General features: G+C 38.1%; 1 protein-coding gene across 1 annotated transcript in view; it reads left to right on the forward strand.

The window, feature by feature from the left end:
* Positions 1-2,200: 2,200 nt before the first annotated feature.
* DCC (DCC netrin 1 receptor) overlaps positions 2,201-18,395 on the forward strand; it is a 420,583-nt gene continuing 404,388 nt past the window's right edge. Inside the window, exon 1 of the mRNA XM_072413974.1 lies at positions 2,201-2,788. Coding sequence (XP_072270075.1) covers positions 2,701-2,788 — 88 coding nt within the window. The 5' untranslated portion in view covers positions 2,201-2,700. The remainder of the gene's footprint in view (positions 2,789-18,395) is intronic.

Below are 18,395 nucleotides of genomic sequence, written 5' to 3' on the forward strand. Positions count from 1 at the left end.
ACAATCATTTTTTCAGTAATATTTATGTAAGCAAAGTGTAAATTATTGTCCCTGTATGTATGGTATTACGTTATGTAACAAAGAGAGTGGGATACCAAAAATCATATATAATTCAAACACCCGCCCGCAGATTATCTGTCCAGCAGCCTGCAGCATCCTCAGCCTCTCTTTAGCTGTGCAAAGATTTGCCTTTTTTGGCATCCCCTGCACTTGTTGCTGTTCACAGCTGAAGGGGATTTCAGAAAAAGTGCAGCACCCAATGAGCAGCGTAGTTCCTGGTTCCAGCCCTGTCCTGCTATTGGCTGCTAGTCTTATTTATACCTCCCTGATTCCAGGCTCTGGTTGCTGGATCCTCAGTCTTGTTACCTGTGAGTTGCTCATTTACACTCTGCCATTTCGCGCTTTTTTGGATTCCTGACCTGTCCTTTTACCTGGACCACATTTGTGTCTGCCACCTGCCCTGACCTGTCCTTGTACCTGGACCACATTTGTCTTCTGCCTGCCCTGACCATCAGTCTGCCTGAACTGCTATCTTGCTGTCAACCAACTTTGTACCTGATTTTGTCTGTCCCTACATCGGAGCCCTCAGTCCCGCTCGCCCCTGGTTGGGAGAGCCTGGGGACAGTGACCTGGTGTACTGCCTGCAGCAAAGTAGTTTGGTGGCCATTAGGGTCACCACCGGCCCATCATTTATTGAGGAGTGCTCTGGTGAAAACCAGGAGACTTATTCTCTATAAGCATTACCTGGCTAGGACAGTTTGCATCCAACTGCCCTCCCATCAAGGCATTTTGATTTTGCATAATTATTTACACTACTTAAATGAAGTAAATGCATGACTGTAATTTCCCCTCTCAGCAGCAATGATCTGTCAGGATCATTGTGATAACATCACTGAGTCTAAAATAGGTGGGGCAGTATGAGGGCTGAGAGGTTAGCAGTCTGGCCTTTGCAGCACCACGTCCCAAGATTGAATCTTGTCCAGGAAACTATCTGCATGGAGTTTGCATGTTCTCCCTGTGTTAGCATGGGTTTCCCCTTGGTACTCCAGCTTCCCTCCACATTCCATTCCAAAAAACATGCAGTTAAGTTTATTGGCTCCCCCAAATACACCTATGACTCGGGCTTCCCTGCTCACTGTGAGCAGAGTGGAGGCTTGAAGGGTGGAGGGGCATGGAGGTTTGCATGACTTGCAGAAGAAAACTTTCGCTAAACACAGCTGAGGACTGAGCTCTTTCTGCAGCCACTTGTAACTGTCTAATGACCAAGACAACCTCTGAAGTTGTTTCTTTTTTGCATATCAAAACACAGCTTGCTCTAGAAGTGAATGCCTAAGCTCTATAAAGATTTTTTTTTGCTTTGTTTGTGACCTGGGGACTACTTGTACCTGGTGACCCTGCCATGATCTTTTTTCAATGCTGTGACAATCAGGAAGCAGACATGACATGCAGCTGACACACACAGGAATAGGAACAAGTTAAAATAATATTTGTATTAATTCTAATGACAGTTATTTAGGATGCAAAGTGCATTGGCAAACTAAATAGCATCTAGTTAGAGTTTAAAAATAAATAAAAAATAAAACCTGTGGGTGATGTTATTATTAAAAAGCACAACAAATAATAAAAAAATAAGTAGGGTTAAACAAATCTCAAATTAAAATATTATTTGTGTTCTAATGACAGTTATTTGGGGTGCAAAGTGCATTGGCAAACTAAATGGCATCTAGTTAGAGTTTACAAATAAAGAAAAAATAAAACCTGCAGATGAAATGATGCATATTAAAAAGCACAACATATAATAAAAAAATAAGAAGGGTTAAACAAATCCCAAGGTAAAATAATATCTGTATTAATTCTAAAGACAGTTTTTAGGATGCAGAGTGCATTGGTAAACTAAATAGCATCTAGTTGGAGTTTACAAATAAAGAAAAAATAAAACCTGCCGGTGAAATGATGCTTAATAAAAACCACAACATAAAATATAAAAATAAGAAGGGTTAAACATAAATCTCCCATTAAAATATCATGTCAAACTTGAGTGTAATTTTTGCAGGATCCAGCATCTGTCAAAGCTGAGACAGTTCTTTGTCTTCACCCATAGAGGGCACTCCTGTTTATCCTTTCGGACACAGTGGCACTGAACAAAGCCTGTGCATTGCAAAGTCTGTCCTATTCTTCACTGCAATCCTCATTAGAATCCCATTCCTCAATCTCTCTTCCCATTTCCACATTTTCATTCCCAGCCCCTCCACATCTCCAGATCAATGGATACACACATCTGACTCCAAGCTCACATACACTGCTGCTGGACCTCTCTTGTAACAAGTGAATGCTTTTTTAACCAGATCTCCCAAGAAAATAGTGGAACCTATTAGCCTGGGATTTTTCTATTTTACATTTTTGCTTTTTTTGGCTTTTTTTTTCAAGCTCGATATGGAACTAACTACATAGATGACCTTTCCCAAGGATTTAATTCTCTCTAGGATTTTTGGATCTATTTAATATCTTATTTTTGATATTTTTTTGGATGGTTACTGTAGAATCTTGAGCTTTGAGTGAGTTGGATCTATTGGATTGTGCTGTGTTGGGGTGAATTAACTTTGCCTGCTACTAAGACAAGCTGCAGTCTAACCTAAACCTGGGTTCTGCATGAAGGTGCCAAGGCTCAGGGTACCAGCCTTCAGAGGTGCATGTTAAAATATGGAGGGATGCATTGGATTGTACTCACTGCCAAAGCTGGGAATTGTCATGCTTTTGACATTTCTGGGCTCTCATCTATCACAAGCTGGTAAGTAACATATTTTACTCTCTATCCTGGATCCAGCAAGGTTGCTTCTCTCCATGCAGCTATGTTCATTTTGCAATACTTTTTTTCCTTAGCCTGCTGGGCTGTAGCTGTATTTTTGCAGGTACTGATACAGCATATAAATATTAACAAACCTATACCTTGCACCTGCAGCAAGTATGGGATGAATTATTTAAAGCTGGTCCCTGGAGGTTTAATGGGACTTGATGGCTTATATATAGTAGTAAATAATCACATGTGTGCAGAAAATTATGCATTCCCCTCCATAGCCTTATCCTCAGGCTTTAGGCACTTTCCCATAGTTGTGAACTGTAATATATAGCGATACAGCTGTAATTGGATGCACCCTATAGGCTTCAACTGATATGAGCTCCTTTAACATATAGTTAATCTGATATAGCTTCAAATTGTTGTAGCATATAGTTACCCAACTATATATAAATTACTGTGATTTACAGGTATACTAGATGAGTTCTATATGGCTGTAAGGTATACAGATACCCTACTACTCTTATATGCTGTAATATACAGGCACAGTACTACAGTTCTATATTAATATAATCTACTACTATGTATATGACATGTTGTAATGCATAGGTACACTAATATAGTTTTATATTGCTATACCATGTATAGGCACCCATCTGCTACTATGAAATATTGTAATATACAGGCACAGTGCTACAGTTCTATATTACTATATTATACTACTATGCCATTCTGTAATGCATGGGTACACTCATATAGTTTTAAATTGCTATACCATAAATAGATACCCTTCTGCTACTATTTAATTTTGTAATATACAGATACAGTGCTACAGTTCTATATCTCTATAATAAACTACTATGACATGCTGTAATGCATAGGTAAACTAATATAGTTTATATTGCTATACCATGTATAGGCAGCTATCTGCTGCTATGAAATATTGTAATATACAGGCACAGTACTACAGTTCTAAATTGCTATACCATATAAAGGTACCCTGCTTCTTCTATGATATGCTGTAATGTACATGCACATGCTACAGTTCCCTATGCCTTACCATACTGCATACTATGAAATGCTATATGGTATAGGTACACCACTTCTATATTACTATAACATAAATAAGTACCCTACCCCTGCTATGCAATACTGTAATATACAGGTACAGTACTACAGTTTTTTTATTGGTATAACTTATATAGGTATTTTATTAGTAGTATACTGTAATGCATAGGTGCAATACTATAATCCTGTATTACTATTCCATATATAAGTACCATACCCCTACTATAAAATGCTGTAATATACAAGCACAGTACTACAGTTTTATATTGGAATAACATATATAAGTATTTTATTAGTAGTATACTGTAATGCATAGGTGCAATACTATAATTTTATATTGCTATACCAATATAAATGTGTGCTTGTAATATAAATGTGCATTACTAGAATTTGATATTGCTTTGACATACACAGTTTAGCCTACTACCACTATGAAGTGCTGTGATCTATAGGTTCCCTTGTACAGTTCTGGAGATACAGGTGCTGTCACATGCTGTAATACATAGGTACAATACTCAGATTGTCCTATTAAAGCTATGCATTAGTGTAACAGACTGATACATTGCTATAGCTGTGGATTGCTGTAAAACACATTGTCACATTTGTGATTTGCTGTATCAGATAGGAATGGTTGTGAATTGTTTTAGGACACATGATCACAGTTGTAGCTGTAGCAGTGATGATGTGCAGTAACCTATTGCATTGGGATATTTAGCTGGATAAGAAAAGATCCAGCAATTTCCTTGGAGTTACTATGGATGGCTGCACTTTATCCTGCAGGTTATCCATGCTGAGTGTACTGCTTTATTCTTGAAGCCACCAATACAAGGTTTATAGGATTTAATATTGGGAATGTGGGGGTGTCATTGCAGGAAGGGTCGGTTGGGGGTTCTCTGGAAGTTGCATGATGTGTGCCTGTGCTAGTAGAAGGCATTTGAATGGAGGGTTTAATGTCTTTCTGCTGTAAACGTGCTGTGCAATGGTAATGAGTTTCTGCAAAGGGATGTACAGGCTGAGCCTTTGCTTCGGCTCTCCAGCTGTAGTATGACTACTACTCCCAGCATTCTCAGGTCTACACTACTGAAGAAGCACCATCATCCTATACCGCTTTATCTAAAGATTCCACAAAGCTGGCAGTCAGTGTGAGACAACCCTGCTGTCAGTGAACAATACCACCACCCAGTGTGGCCATCCATGCCAATGCTTAGATGGGCAGAGTTACAAAGTAACAGCAGAATGAATGAATGAATGAATGCAGGATCTCCATAGAAAGATTGGGCACTGCTTAAGAGGTGATAACAAAACAGAATGGTCAATACAATCAGCAATAAATCAGATGTGCTGACATATCTTTTAATGAACTAAAAGTCCCAGCACAGCCTGCAGATCCCCATCAGCCTAGATCTAGGTTTCGGATTGTGGTGCTGAATGGACAGCGCACCAAGCTCTATTATAGTCTATGCAGCACTGCAAGCACCTAATACAATGCATTCTGATGGAAAAAAACTCTTGTGCTGCCTGAATCTGAAATTGTCATCTAATGCCATCAAGAGGGCTGCTTGACCACCTGAATAAAAATAAAACATTTGTGTCCCTGTAACTCCTTGCACTCCTTGCACATTTATGTTCTTTCCCCTAAAAAACAGATTGGGTTTTAGAAGAATGAAGAGTTTGTAGGAGGTTCCCACAAGAAATCTCGCTATAGGTAGAAGAATAACATGAAACTTTCTCTGCTTGGCAGCTTCCCACTGATGCATCTGTTTGGGAGCTTGTGCTTTCCAAGACTGGAAATTGAATAATGCATTCTTTTTAACCCACTGGCTGAACGAAGAAGCCTAGGAATGCCAAATCAGTTGTATGTCAATTGTATACAAAATGTGCATTTCTTTTGCTTTCAGTGTTAGTTTAATTAAATCTGGCAAAGTATCTCTTCTCTCCAGGCCACTCAACACAGCAGGTTGTAATTAAGTTGGAGGTTGGATATATAGCAGGGTTGGTGGTGTGCTTTATGGAGTTTGGTTTCTTGAAAGTTGATTGATTGCTCTACTTTTGAGGCAATGTTTCTATCAGCGGTTTCCCTAAATCAGCCCAATAGCATTTCATCTGTCAGTGGTATTATTATCTCTGTATGATTGGGAGGTTGAGTATTGTTTCGGTCCCCCAATGACAACATGTATACAATTCTTAATTCTCTATCTTCAAGCATGCAATCAGGTCTTAGCCCATGTTGTATAATCTGTCAAAATGCCATAAATACTTGGAATTACCAAAATGTAATTTCTGTTCATGTTAAAACATCACAGGGATAGGTTTGTGGCTGTAGGCAACAAATTCAATTCTTTTTCATTGGGTCCTCATGGTAATAGCTGCTAGTTGTCTGGGTAATTTACTGCCTGACTCGGTAGTGCTCCAACATACCTCCTGAACGCTGCTCCAATCAATAGGGCATTTACTTCCTAATCAGCCCTGTTGATTGGAGCAGTGATCAAGTTGACATGTTGGTCAACTGAATATCCAAACCTTTGTATTGAATTTAGGAGAAGTGATCCAACTCTCCTATGTGTGGCCAGTCCAAAGCAACAGAAAAAAGAAGTGTGGTTATTAATGTATACACAGCCTAGCTGCATTTCAGAAATAATTCAGAAAAGTTGAACAAAGCATTAACATTTAGAAACTTTCATAAACTTGAATTCTGATTTCTTTGTACATTACTAGACATCATTTAGCATTTCATATTGGGTCTTATGTCTAAAAAGAGCCTAAAGTATACTTCCTTCTTATTTAGCTTAAGTAACCAAAAGGATTATTTATTTTATGGTTCGCACCAGCATTAAAAAATAAGGTCAAATCCAAGTGGTTGTGATAAGGAACACAAATGGCGCTATCTTTGGACACTTTTATGCATCCGACTTAATTATTCCATAAAGACCTGCAATTCCTTCCTAGATGCCAGATACTTTATTTATAATACATTACAATATGTCCGTGGGCATCATGTGTAACAAGTAAATGTAACAAGTTGTGAGATTTTATAGAATTTGCCTTGAAATCCTGTTAGGTTTACTGGTGCATGTTGTTGGATAAATCAACAGTGACAAGTCCCAGCATCTGTTTTATGTTCTTTATTGCTGCCCACTGTGCTGCTGTGCATCGTGCTAACGTAGCTGATATGAGGAGTATTTATTGGCATGTTAGCTAGAGAGGTGTAACAACAGAACATCTGTAAAAATCATTTCTTCTTATTTTTTTAATTAAATTCCCCATATCTTTAGTTGGTACATTTACAACATGTGCTTAATAAATGAAGCTAATGGCATGAATTCCCTTTGCAGGGTCATGGAGAGTCTTTGAGTTTTAAGTATCAGCAAACCCCCAGATGGGCAATAGAATCTGTAGCCAAGATTTATGGGAAAATCAAAAGCTGTTTATGGGACCATTGAGAACCATGTAACAGTGTGGCGTTAGCACTGACAAGTCTGTATTACCTTCCAGCTGTAGGCTTCTGCATCTTTGCTGCTGGAATATAGCTTGATTGAGCTTGATTTTGAGTTGTAGGTAATAATAACTCTAACAAAGATACCAAATATCTATAACAATAACTTCTAATATTTTAGACCAGCCTATCTTAACCTTTTATACCCCTGAGGTCTTGGGGAATCTTTGTTGAAGTTAAATTTGTTGAAGGTAATGGAGAAAAACTCCTTAATTAGAAGTCAGTGAACGGAATGCCCCATTACAGTGGTGGGTAAAATATCCCTTCTTTTATAACCTCATTAAAGTCATGCAATTGGCTCTATCAAGTGGTCTTGGTTCCAGATCTATACAGGGATCATGAAACAGGAGGTCAAGAAGCCACACTTTGAGCAACCCCTATTAACAATGGAGGAACCCTAGGGTGCCATGAACCTCTGATTGAGAATATCTTCTCTCCTACTCCTTACATAGGGTGCCCTTTGATTAATCTGAAATATATTTTGCTGCTCTATACACTGGTTTATCAAAGGCTTTAAAATATGAGCATATAATAGGCAAATAATCATTTTGTGGATTTACACAATATTTATTGGCATAAAACCTTCATCACTTATATTGATGACAAGGAATTTTAGGGTTACAACTAAACAAAGGCTGGGGTTGCCCCATGGAGCAACAGATGCCATTATCTTCTATTATCCCAGCTTTCTATTCAGTATAAGAACAAATGAACAGTGGGCATTCTCCAAATGTAGTCACTCATCAATTGATATGTTTAAGCGGGAAGGTCCTAAAGAGGACCTGCCTCTCCAGGGGGCCATACAGCTAACAAAAAGAAGTTAAACAACAATGCTTGAGGCAACAGATGGAGGTTGTAGGGGAGTCAAACATCCTTTAGTGACCAGATAAAGTCATTGACTCTGGCATTAGCATAAATTCACTGATGGCACTGCGTGGAGGACACAACTAAAATGGCCTTAAAACTCAATTTTATTTGCTTACTTGCAAAACATCTCCAAAATGCCAGTTTTTGCCTGAAGAAATCTAACTGCTTTTAAATTTTTGCCCAATTATGCAGCTGGAGCTCTGTATGTTATATTCTATCCATTAATACATTTTCTTTCAATTTGTTTTTTAAAAGACAGAGAACAGAGGGCTTTAAATAAAGCTTGTCATCACAAAGGCACACAAACAAAAGCCAATTGTCTAAATCCATTGTTGTAGACCTCATTTGCTGATTGTCAGTGTGCATATGGACCAATGTCTACACCCAATTATTACTGGCTCAGGAATCATTCAGATTAGATTGACTTTACACATTACAGGTTGCTTTGAAGAAGATGGTGCAAGTTTTGACAATCAGATATGCACAAATTTTCGAGGCTATACCTCAGTGAGAAGACTTCAACGGAAGATGCTTTATTTTACCAATAACAATATTCTAGTGTCACCAAATGCTAAATCAAAAGTCATTTTCCACAACAGGTCAGAGATCATTCCTTAGTGCTCCTTTCCACTCTTTATTTTTTCATTTGTTGGGGTTTTTAATCTATTTTCTCCACTAATCAGTGCCTGGCTTACACTATTACCATATCCACATTCTGGTCTAAATGAGCTCTTTCCTAGTCGCCAGATGCTGCACCGTCTTTTCTCTATTCCAATAGTACAAACCAATATATTCAATACTATTATGATTGTGATACTACTTGCAGTTTAGAGTTCTCATTTTTTTTCAAAAGCGTCTAATCTTGGTGTTTGATAAAACACTATAGTATTTTTCCATGAAAACCGAGGGGAACCTATAGAAGAATTTAATTCATCACCTACTGATCTATAAACCTCCCGCCCCCCACCCTTCAGTGAAGAAGATGGATAGGGACATTGTGAGCCTTTGAATGTTAAATAGTATGTGTGTAGCAATGCTACCAATAACCAGGCATATGATATTCTGTTTTCCTTCTTATCATCTGGACTATTGCCTGGGATATGGCTCTTGTTGCATGAAACACATAACACATTCAGATTAATTGCACTAGTCATTTGTTGAGCTGCAGACCCCTGATAAGGAAGGAGGTGGGCATGCTACCCTACATATAATAGGACCATCTGCCACATTTCACATATGTTGCTATACATGGCTTAAAAATCCTATCGTTCTTATTTAACTATTAATTCATTACATTTTTAATATCAATTAGGGAAAATGTAGCACATTTAATCCAAGTGGAATAAATAGAATTATGTGGGATCTATATCGCTTGTATCAGCTTTTTGGGGCTTAAGGGTAAAAGCTGGATAAATAGCTAAATAACCAGGAGAAATAATGTTTGATAGATTTTATGGAGCTGTTTTACCTTCCAAAAGATTTTAAGTTTTTGCCCAGCCAATTCTACATTTTATACTTCCCCTTAGACAACTCAGCCATGTTGGATACCATACTTTACTCTATTGGGGTTAAACAAGTACACCTTGGTCACCACCCTATCCCCAATTGTGGTTGTGTTATGAAGGAGTAGCAGAATGATTACATCTGTTCTCTCCCTTTTCCTTCTAGCTGCCTATTAGCTCAAAAATATTGACTTGCTATGTCTTAATCTAAATTCGACTGGCCAAAGAGGCTGGTATGGAGGAAGATTTAGGCTACGTACACATGCTAGATAATTGTTGCCCAAGATGAATGATCGCGATGGTCTCTGGCAAAATCTACTGGAAGTACAGTGGTCCCCCAACTTCGTTTAGTGATCCATCATGATACATTATTATGATCCACCACCCACCAGACAAGTAAGTATAAATCTTCTTCCATGGGGTGCTTTTACTTTAGATCTTTGCTAGTGGCAATAGGGTCGTAATAGTTGAAGCACAGAAGATCCAATACAGAAGGCCATTAAAAACATACAATGTGAAACTTTTTAAACTTCGTCCCAAAACTTCTACAGCCAAACCCACCATGGCAAAGGTCAGACACTGAAAGCTATTGAGTCGCTTTGCTCTTTAGAAAGATCCGTTGCTCCTCTCTTGCTGTTTTATGCCTTCAGCGATGCTCTTATATCATCAGATTTAGCGGTTTGCTTTTTGTTGCTTTTGGAAATGACACAGCTTTACTGTGTTCACTGTGGTGGATATAATGGATGGTATCCAGAAATCTAATTTGTGTTATATCAAAGGGCAATGTAGGCGAAAATATCTTAGAAGAAAAAAATATTTGAAGGCCAAAGACTTACCACCAACGAGCTATCCTTCTTTTGAAATTCTGTAGTGCAAGTTTGGGGAAATATAGGAAATAAATGTAATGTTCCTTTTCTTGATTCATTGGGGTTGATTTACTAGAAGAAAACATGCAATAAAAAACAAACTGTATTTTTTACAATATTTTTCACATGATTTGTTATCTCTGTTCAATAATGCAACAAAAAAAAGAACCACCGTTCCAGTGCGAGCAGCAGAATGGCTGGCAAGGTGCCAGCCACCAGGACCTGCACATGAACGCTTGATCCTGCCTCTGCATTTAAATCCCAAGAATCTTATCAACCATTTGTAGTTTAGCTCTGTGAACTACAGAAAACCACCCCATGTTAGAAATATAACACACTCCCTTTCCTAGAGTGGCAACTTTGCTCCTTAGTAAATACAATAGGTAAGAATAAGTAAAACCTAGGACATGTGTGTTATTAACAGGAATACAAGATAAAAAAATACAGTCTGAAAAAAGAAATGTAGCCGCTACATGTTAGATCTAGAAGCTTCACATTTTGTTCCTGGCTTAGCCATATTTACTAAGCTCAGTGCACATTTGCTTTGCAAGGTGAGTATTTATTTTCCTGTGTGAACAGCCTTCTACAATACAGTAAAATTTTCTATACAATTAGTATACATATGTTTTATTTTAGTATCAGAAAATAAGTACTTAACAATAAAAACTCAGAGAGGCTTTAAGAAAAATGTAAATGTTAACACCCTGGAGCCCCTTGGAAGATTTACAATGGTTTAAGGGAAGAAAGGATTATTAAGGATAAAAAAACAATATATATATATGGACTTCTTAGTGTCTAAGGTGTCACAACACAGTCCTTTCATTCTCAATATAACTCATCATTTATATTGACACATAAGATGAATTTGTTGTCAGCCAGAGTCACACGGCACAGCTTGTTGGTGTCCATTTCTGATCTGTAGTGAATTCTCTAAGTAGCTCCAGCTTTTTCCCTGCGGAGAAATGTTTGATTTAATCAATAAAAACAATATCTACAGCTTACCTCATACTCGGATAGCTGCCACTGCGATCTTCCCTGCTTACAATTCCTCTGCCAGGTTGAATTTACACACTTTTTCCTGGACCAGCACCCCCCTGTACTGTATGTAATGTACGATAGTTTTATGGATATTTCTAACCGCTCAATCTAAAAGTGTCTGGATTTTCTGTGGATCTGCTAATAGGGGAAGAAAGCTATACCGTTCTCTTAAAGAATTTCCTTTGTAATTACCTGCATGACTCAATATTCCAGGCAAGGCTTCATTTATATGCAATACGTGTTACATATAATATTCTACTCTGCAGTGGTTAGCCATATCAGCAAATGAGCAAAGACTGGAAATCTGCTGGACCTGATGTATTGGAAAATGAATCAAGGAATGACTGGACAAGTGAACAGATGAACAGTGTTTCAGACAAAGGCCCATGGTATATTAAACAGTTATTTTCTGAGTTAAAATAATGAAATGTGAACCCTGTGTTGTACCTATTAGAGGTACCTTTTTAGAATTAGACATTTTCCTGTCTGTACTGGTATGAGTTCAAGCCCAATTGTAACCTATTTCTGGAGTGAAGGTAACATTTTAAATTAGGGTTTTATTTCTGTCAAAGACCCCATTGGGGAGATTTTCTATCCTATTCTATTTTCCTGCCACTGTGATTCTTTCAGGAAAATGCAATGGGACCCCAATGGGGTCTTAGACAGGAATAAAACCCTAATTTAAAGATAAACATTTAAAAATATAAATTTAAAATTTAAACATAAATCAATAAATGCTACAATAAAATAAAGAAACCTTACCCCTTACTTCTGTCTGCCACACCAAGGTGATGAACACTTCATTATGTTTCTGGTAGTGTTTCTACAATACATGAACCAGGGTAAGGTAAGTATTGTTACTAAATAGCATTAAAGCTGCGTACACACTTCCAATTTTTATCGTTCAAAATGAACGACGAACGAACAACGAACGATCGATTGGGCAAAAACCGTTCGTAAAAAAAGTAACCAACGACGCCGACGAATGAGGAAAGTCGTTGGAAATGAACGACCGGACCGGCGGATTGGATTGGACGACGATCGTTGACCATCGTTCGTGTGTACGATCGTTCATTGATCGTCCATGGTCTGAGCATGCGTGATGAACGAACGTTCCTGCGGTGCACGTAACTTCCTGTATCGTTCAAACGATCGCATCTATTGTGTGTACAATATCTACGAACGATCGTGTCGTTATCTGTATGTACAGGATCGGTGCTATACGATCGTTCGCAGATATCGTGCAGGATCGTTCGTCGTTCGTTTACCAACGATAATAATTGGAAGTGTGTACGTAGCTTAAGGGTTTAAATGAATAGGAGTCAATGTCCACTTTGAATAAGGACCATATCAGCAATTGTGTACAGACCTTATTTCCCAATTGTCCAACAATTTGAACTGGAATTTCAAGTACCCCTCCAGATATCCCACATTTAAAACTAAATAAAAGTTCTCTGACTTCCTTTTCTAAGTATTTTTCAGCTTTATTAACAAGCTGGCCATGCAGAGCACCTGTCAGAGGTCATCTTAAATTAAAATGTCTAAAATATGGGAACAGTTGTTAGAGTTAAGTAAAGTATGTGACGGGCATTAATCTTTTAGAACGCAAGTCTGTTCGTGCCGGATTCCAGTAATTACCGCATACGTGTAGGACCATTACCATCTGGCTTATCAACAAAAATTTGGTCACTAATGAATTTAAAACTGATGTCTTGACACATCCCGTCATTAATTTGAATTCCGTGTACTGAATGTTTTTGCTTCTGTAAGGTCCTGATTAGGACCTAGCAAACAGGAAAAAAGCTGCAAGTTTTCACCTGATTTACTTTGGTTTTAATGTTTAATTTGAAGCAATACATTTATAAATGTGCAAATCATGTGTTTAATTTTTTAATGCCTATTGTGTTTGGATGTCTGAAAAAATGCAGATTAGTATAAGACAAGTGTTTTGCAAATTCAGACAAATTCAGGAAGTGAACCTATACAAGACCAAATTACTTCTGTTTTTCTAACACCGTTAAATGGATAGAAAGGGAGGGCAAAGCTGTCCAATAAAAACACAGCAAGTATAAATAGAAAGATAGAATTCCCTGGAGGAAATGCTCCAGGTTCAGTCCAGTTCTGGTTACATCACTGGAAGCCTATGCACATGCGATTTCTGGTTAACTGGAGAACTGGATAACTTTACAATAACTGGATAACTTTACAATATTCAGTATAGATCTATTTTGGTGTCGAGTATAAGGGCTACCAGATGGCCCAACTTCCCTTATGCGGTCCAGCTGTCTGATGCCGCCATCCGATGATCCATATGGAGTCAGAAGGGTTGCGTTATTTCCACACTGCCCTAGAAGTATGAAAACAGAGACACTCTTTTGTTTCAGATATATGAAGTCTGGTAGACTTGAGGCTGATGAAAGGGTTAAGACTTCTCCTATTAGGTAAAGGAAATACAACTTAAATGAATCTTATCTCAGTGAAGCTCTTTTTTTGTTCTGTTCAGTTCTTAAAAGTCTGGTATTCCTTCACCTATAAAGAGAGGAAACACGCTGTTAATTCATAATTCATTGTGTTCTTTATAGCCTTGGAGTCTTACCATGCAAGTCCCTGGAGAGGGTTATCAGTAGCAGAACTGAACGATGAGTTAAATAAATTTTCCTCAGCTGTGAGCAATGTCATGCCCTAATGTTAAGGAGGACCTGATGGGAAAAGTAGAGGAAGCCATTGGTGATATTCAGATATAAATCTGATAGAGACTTTTCTTTAGGTTCAATTTACATTTTGCATTGGTTAAGGTACTTTTAAATGGGTCTCAGCATACCTTAACAAACAATAAAATAAATATGTATTTATTTTTAATGCAGGTATGAACCATCTGTGTATTTTAGTGTACTACAACCTATATGGTTTTGCTTTTGCAGTGCCAGGTGTTTTGGGGTTCCATGTAAAAAGAGGTGTAGAGTGTTGGGGTAACCCATGATAGAATACACTGTGTTGGAATGATTGGCCCTTTAAGAAGAAGAGATGAGTTTTCACTACTACTGTTTGTTTTCTCCTAATTTTGTTGCTTAACGACCCCGTCCCCCTATTCAGAAGCAAAGCAAATGATTAAACAAAGCCTGTGACTTTTCTGAACACCCAGGCTAAATGCAGCCGGCAAAATAATTGTAGACTGTTACTACAAACATCATCACCTTCTTTCTTCCCCCTGCTGCTGACTTCACTATCGGATGCAGCCATGTGGAACTGGCGATGCTTTTAAAGTAAGTAGCTTGAGAGTGAATCCAATTAAAGTCCACTATTTCTGAAATTGTCCTAATTAAGTGCCCTCTCGCCAGTCATTCAGAAAATCCTCAAAAATATCATTTCACCTCACAAGAAAGTATGAAATAAAAAGCTGCTGCAACAGCTGAAAAAACATGTGAAGTATGGTTGATAAATAAATGCGGTAAATATTGCTTACATATTAAAAAGATACCCAGATGCCATATCTTTCTTTAAAGGCATTTACATTTTCATGCATCTGTTGCTTGAATCTTAACATATATTTTCTGATATTCAATATCTAGCAATATTAATATTAATAATCATCTAGTGTATTGGTGTTCCAATAAAAATGAATAATGGCTCTCAGTGAACGGTGTTACCACAACATGAACATGTGAATGATACCTAAACGTTGATTGCAACAGTGCTAATGTTCAGTAACTAACCTTGTAGTAGTAACCTTGTAGTGCCTTATGTGTACCACAAGGTAAAAGTAAGCTTTTCTATTAAACTACCAAGACACACCCCAGACATTAAATGATCAAATGCAAAAGCCCTTGCTTTTCAAAAAAAAAAAATCAGTTGAATGGTGCAGGGATTGGCATTGAAAGGGGCAGGCCATAATAATTGTTCAGGCTCCATGCGTAGGACCTGGGGTCTAAGGGGGTGTAACCAAGGACAGCATGAAAGTATTTACATTTAAAACTTTCATTAATCAACCCTAAACTCTCATTCACCCCTGCATCTATAGGTGTTGTGGAGCAATCAATCTTAAAATCACAACAGATGCTCTGAAACCACAGCCCTTGTCCATTTTTCTTTCTATGGCAGCTGTTGGACTTCAGAAATACTCCACAGCGCATCCAACTGTGTCAACTGTGGCTTTGTAGCTCTTCTACTTCTTGTAAGGTTATGTAGTTCCATTCCCATAAAGGCTAACACAGGTTCTTGGAGGTGCCACAAGATGCCTGAACTTCAAGCACGCATGCTGTTATCTTAGAATTCTAGACCAGATCTGGGTAATTTTACATAGATTTGCTAAGAAGCAGTCATTACAGAATATTCTGATGTTACCACCAGAAGGCAGCATCACCATGGCATTTTATTTTACCAGCAGCACCATGCCAATTTCCCTAGTCCCCATTAACAATTCGTTGACAGTCGTGAAACTTGGAAATTACGCATAGGTTGATCTATCGCGTAAATTAGTTGAACAAAGTGGTGTGCTGCGTCTTCATTAAAAGCAAGGAAAATAATCATGGAATCGCGTTCCGTTCTGTTGTGCCGCTGATATGAAAAATGAATTTTCAATACAAAATGTTTTAGGACGTTCAATGAATGCCAAGGAAAGATTGTTCCTGATCTCTAGGAATGCCATGGCAAAGATAAGCTATTGGGTGATCTAATGTCCAATCTGAACCCAAGCTTCTTTTAACAGTGCTAGAATCTGGACATCAATATGGTATGTCATTCATTTTTACGAACACATGTGATAGATACAAACCATATACTATTTATTAAACCAAATATATATCAACATATTGGAAGCAATATTTGCTTATTGGGTGCTATCTCTGTACCATGGTGATTCTTCCTTTTCAATGCAAGTCAATGATAGTATGGTATTCTGAACAGGGTTACTTTTAGCTTCAACCATTTTGGCGCTGAGTAGTTTAAAATCTGAAAGTAAAGGCACCCTAACAATTTGTATGACAGCAAGAAATGTAATTTAACACACCTGAAAAAGTAATATAGGCAAATTCTTCAAATGAGAAAAAAACCTTAACCTAAAGCAATCTTGTAGAAACCAAATGTATTGTATAGTAGGCATCGTCTTGGTACCCTCACCGACCTTCTTCACTCTCTTATCCTGCCACCACATATTATCTTCTATCTCTTGGGAGTTTTATTGAGGAGATCTCTCTTAAGGGGGGTCCCACTCTCCATAATGGCTTTGTTATCATGCAGAATGTAAACAGAGGAGTTGGAACACACAGAGGTAACCCATGTGGACAATTAAGAAGAGAGTCAGGAATTATAGCAGCCAGATTTCTCTGTTGGATCATCCAATACAAATAGGAAGCCAGGGGCTGACTTAGCCCCCCCAGGCTCCATCCAATTATCTCATTTATCGGATCAAACAACCAACAGAACACATAAGTATCATTTATTTTTACAGTGCAGTGCTGATCTCTCTACCAAACGTTTGACGGTGATTCTAGAGCTCTTCTGGCTGCTTTGTACGTGGAATGAATTCCTAACTGTACACACAAGGAGAAAAATCCATTCTCATTATAACTTTTATTTGTACTAAATAATTCTCTAACAACTTTTTATTGATCATACAGTTCTAGGAACAAAACGAGGATTAGCTGGTATTTGGGGGCTGGCACATGCTGCTGCAGCGAATGTATTCATCTGTTAACTCAATGTGTACTGGAATGTATGTGGCTCATGGCAATCACTTGCTCAGATTTTGGAGTATTAAAGAGAATCTATTGCTTTATCCCAATATCTAACCACCAAATAATGTCTCTTATCCTCCAGACAAAAAAGCACCCACATTGAACTGATATCCTGGTGGGGGTCTGTTTTTGAGGATGCCCTCAAGATTCAGGTGCACAGTGGGGCATTGCTAAAATAATAATGTACTAACTCACTCTGGGGTGCCATGTGGTAGATGTTGGTAAAATGGCCTGTTTAAAAGGGGTTGCTGCTATAAATTTGTCAGTACTACAGTAGGGAGAATACAGATTAAAGTGGGTCTGGATGTAGTTATATTATGATAAGTGTAAAAACATTTCCAACTCCTAATTACATATGACAAATATCATGCATCATATATGTTTGGCAATGTACTTCCAGGACTGAATTGCCATCTCAGTGCAGATCTTGTCTTTGGCCAAAAAAGTTTGATACTCATCAACCCCTGCTACAGCCTTTCACTTTGTGGATTTCTACAAATAATGGAGACTTAGGCTACATACAAACGTGCAATAATTATTGTTAGAAAACAAACGTTTAACGACCGATCAACAATTATGCACGATTATTGTGAACGATCATATTTGCACAATTCTGTACATGCTGTAACAATACGATCGTTCATATTTAATCCACCAATATTGTACACACGCTAGATGTGATCGTTTGAACGTTGCAGGAAGTGACATGTACAGGAGAAAGTGTACTGCAGAACCATCCATGATCACCGAAGGACCGTACACACAATAGACAGAGGAACGATCATCGCACAATCAGATCGACCAGGAGGGTCGTTCCTTTTCCAGCGTCATTCCTCGTTCATTGGCCAGTCGTTGTGCACTTTTTTGTTAACTAATATCTGACGATCAGTCATTAATTGTTCGTTTCCAACGATAATTGCACGTGTGTACGTAGCCTTAGGGAATGTTTCATCCTGCCTACAGCAGACTGATGCCATCATCTTAGCCTAGGTAAATTCACTAGACCGGGGCTCAAGAACTGAATTTTATTGAAAA

The sequence above is a fragment of the Pyxicephalus adspersus genome, chromosome 6 (genome assembly GCF_032062135.1).
Source record: "Pyxicephalus adspersus chromosome 6, UCB_Pads_2.0, whole genome shotgun sequence".
Taxonomy (NCBI): Eukaryota; Metazoa; Chordata; class Amphibia; order Anura; family Pyxicephalidae; genus Pyxicephalus; species Pyxicephalus adspersus.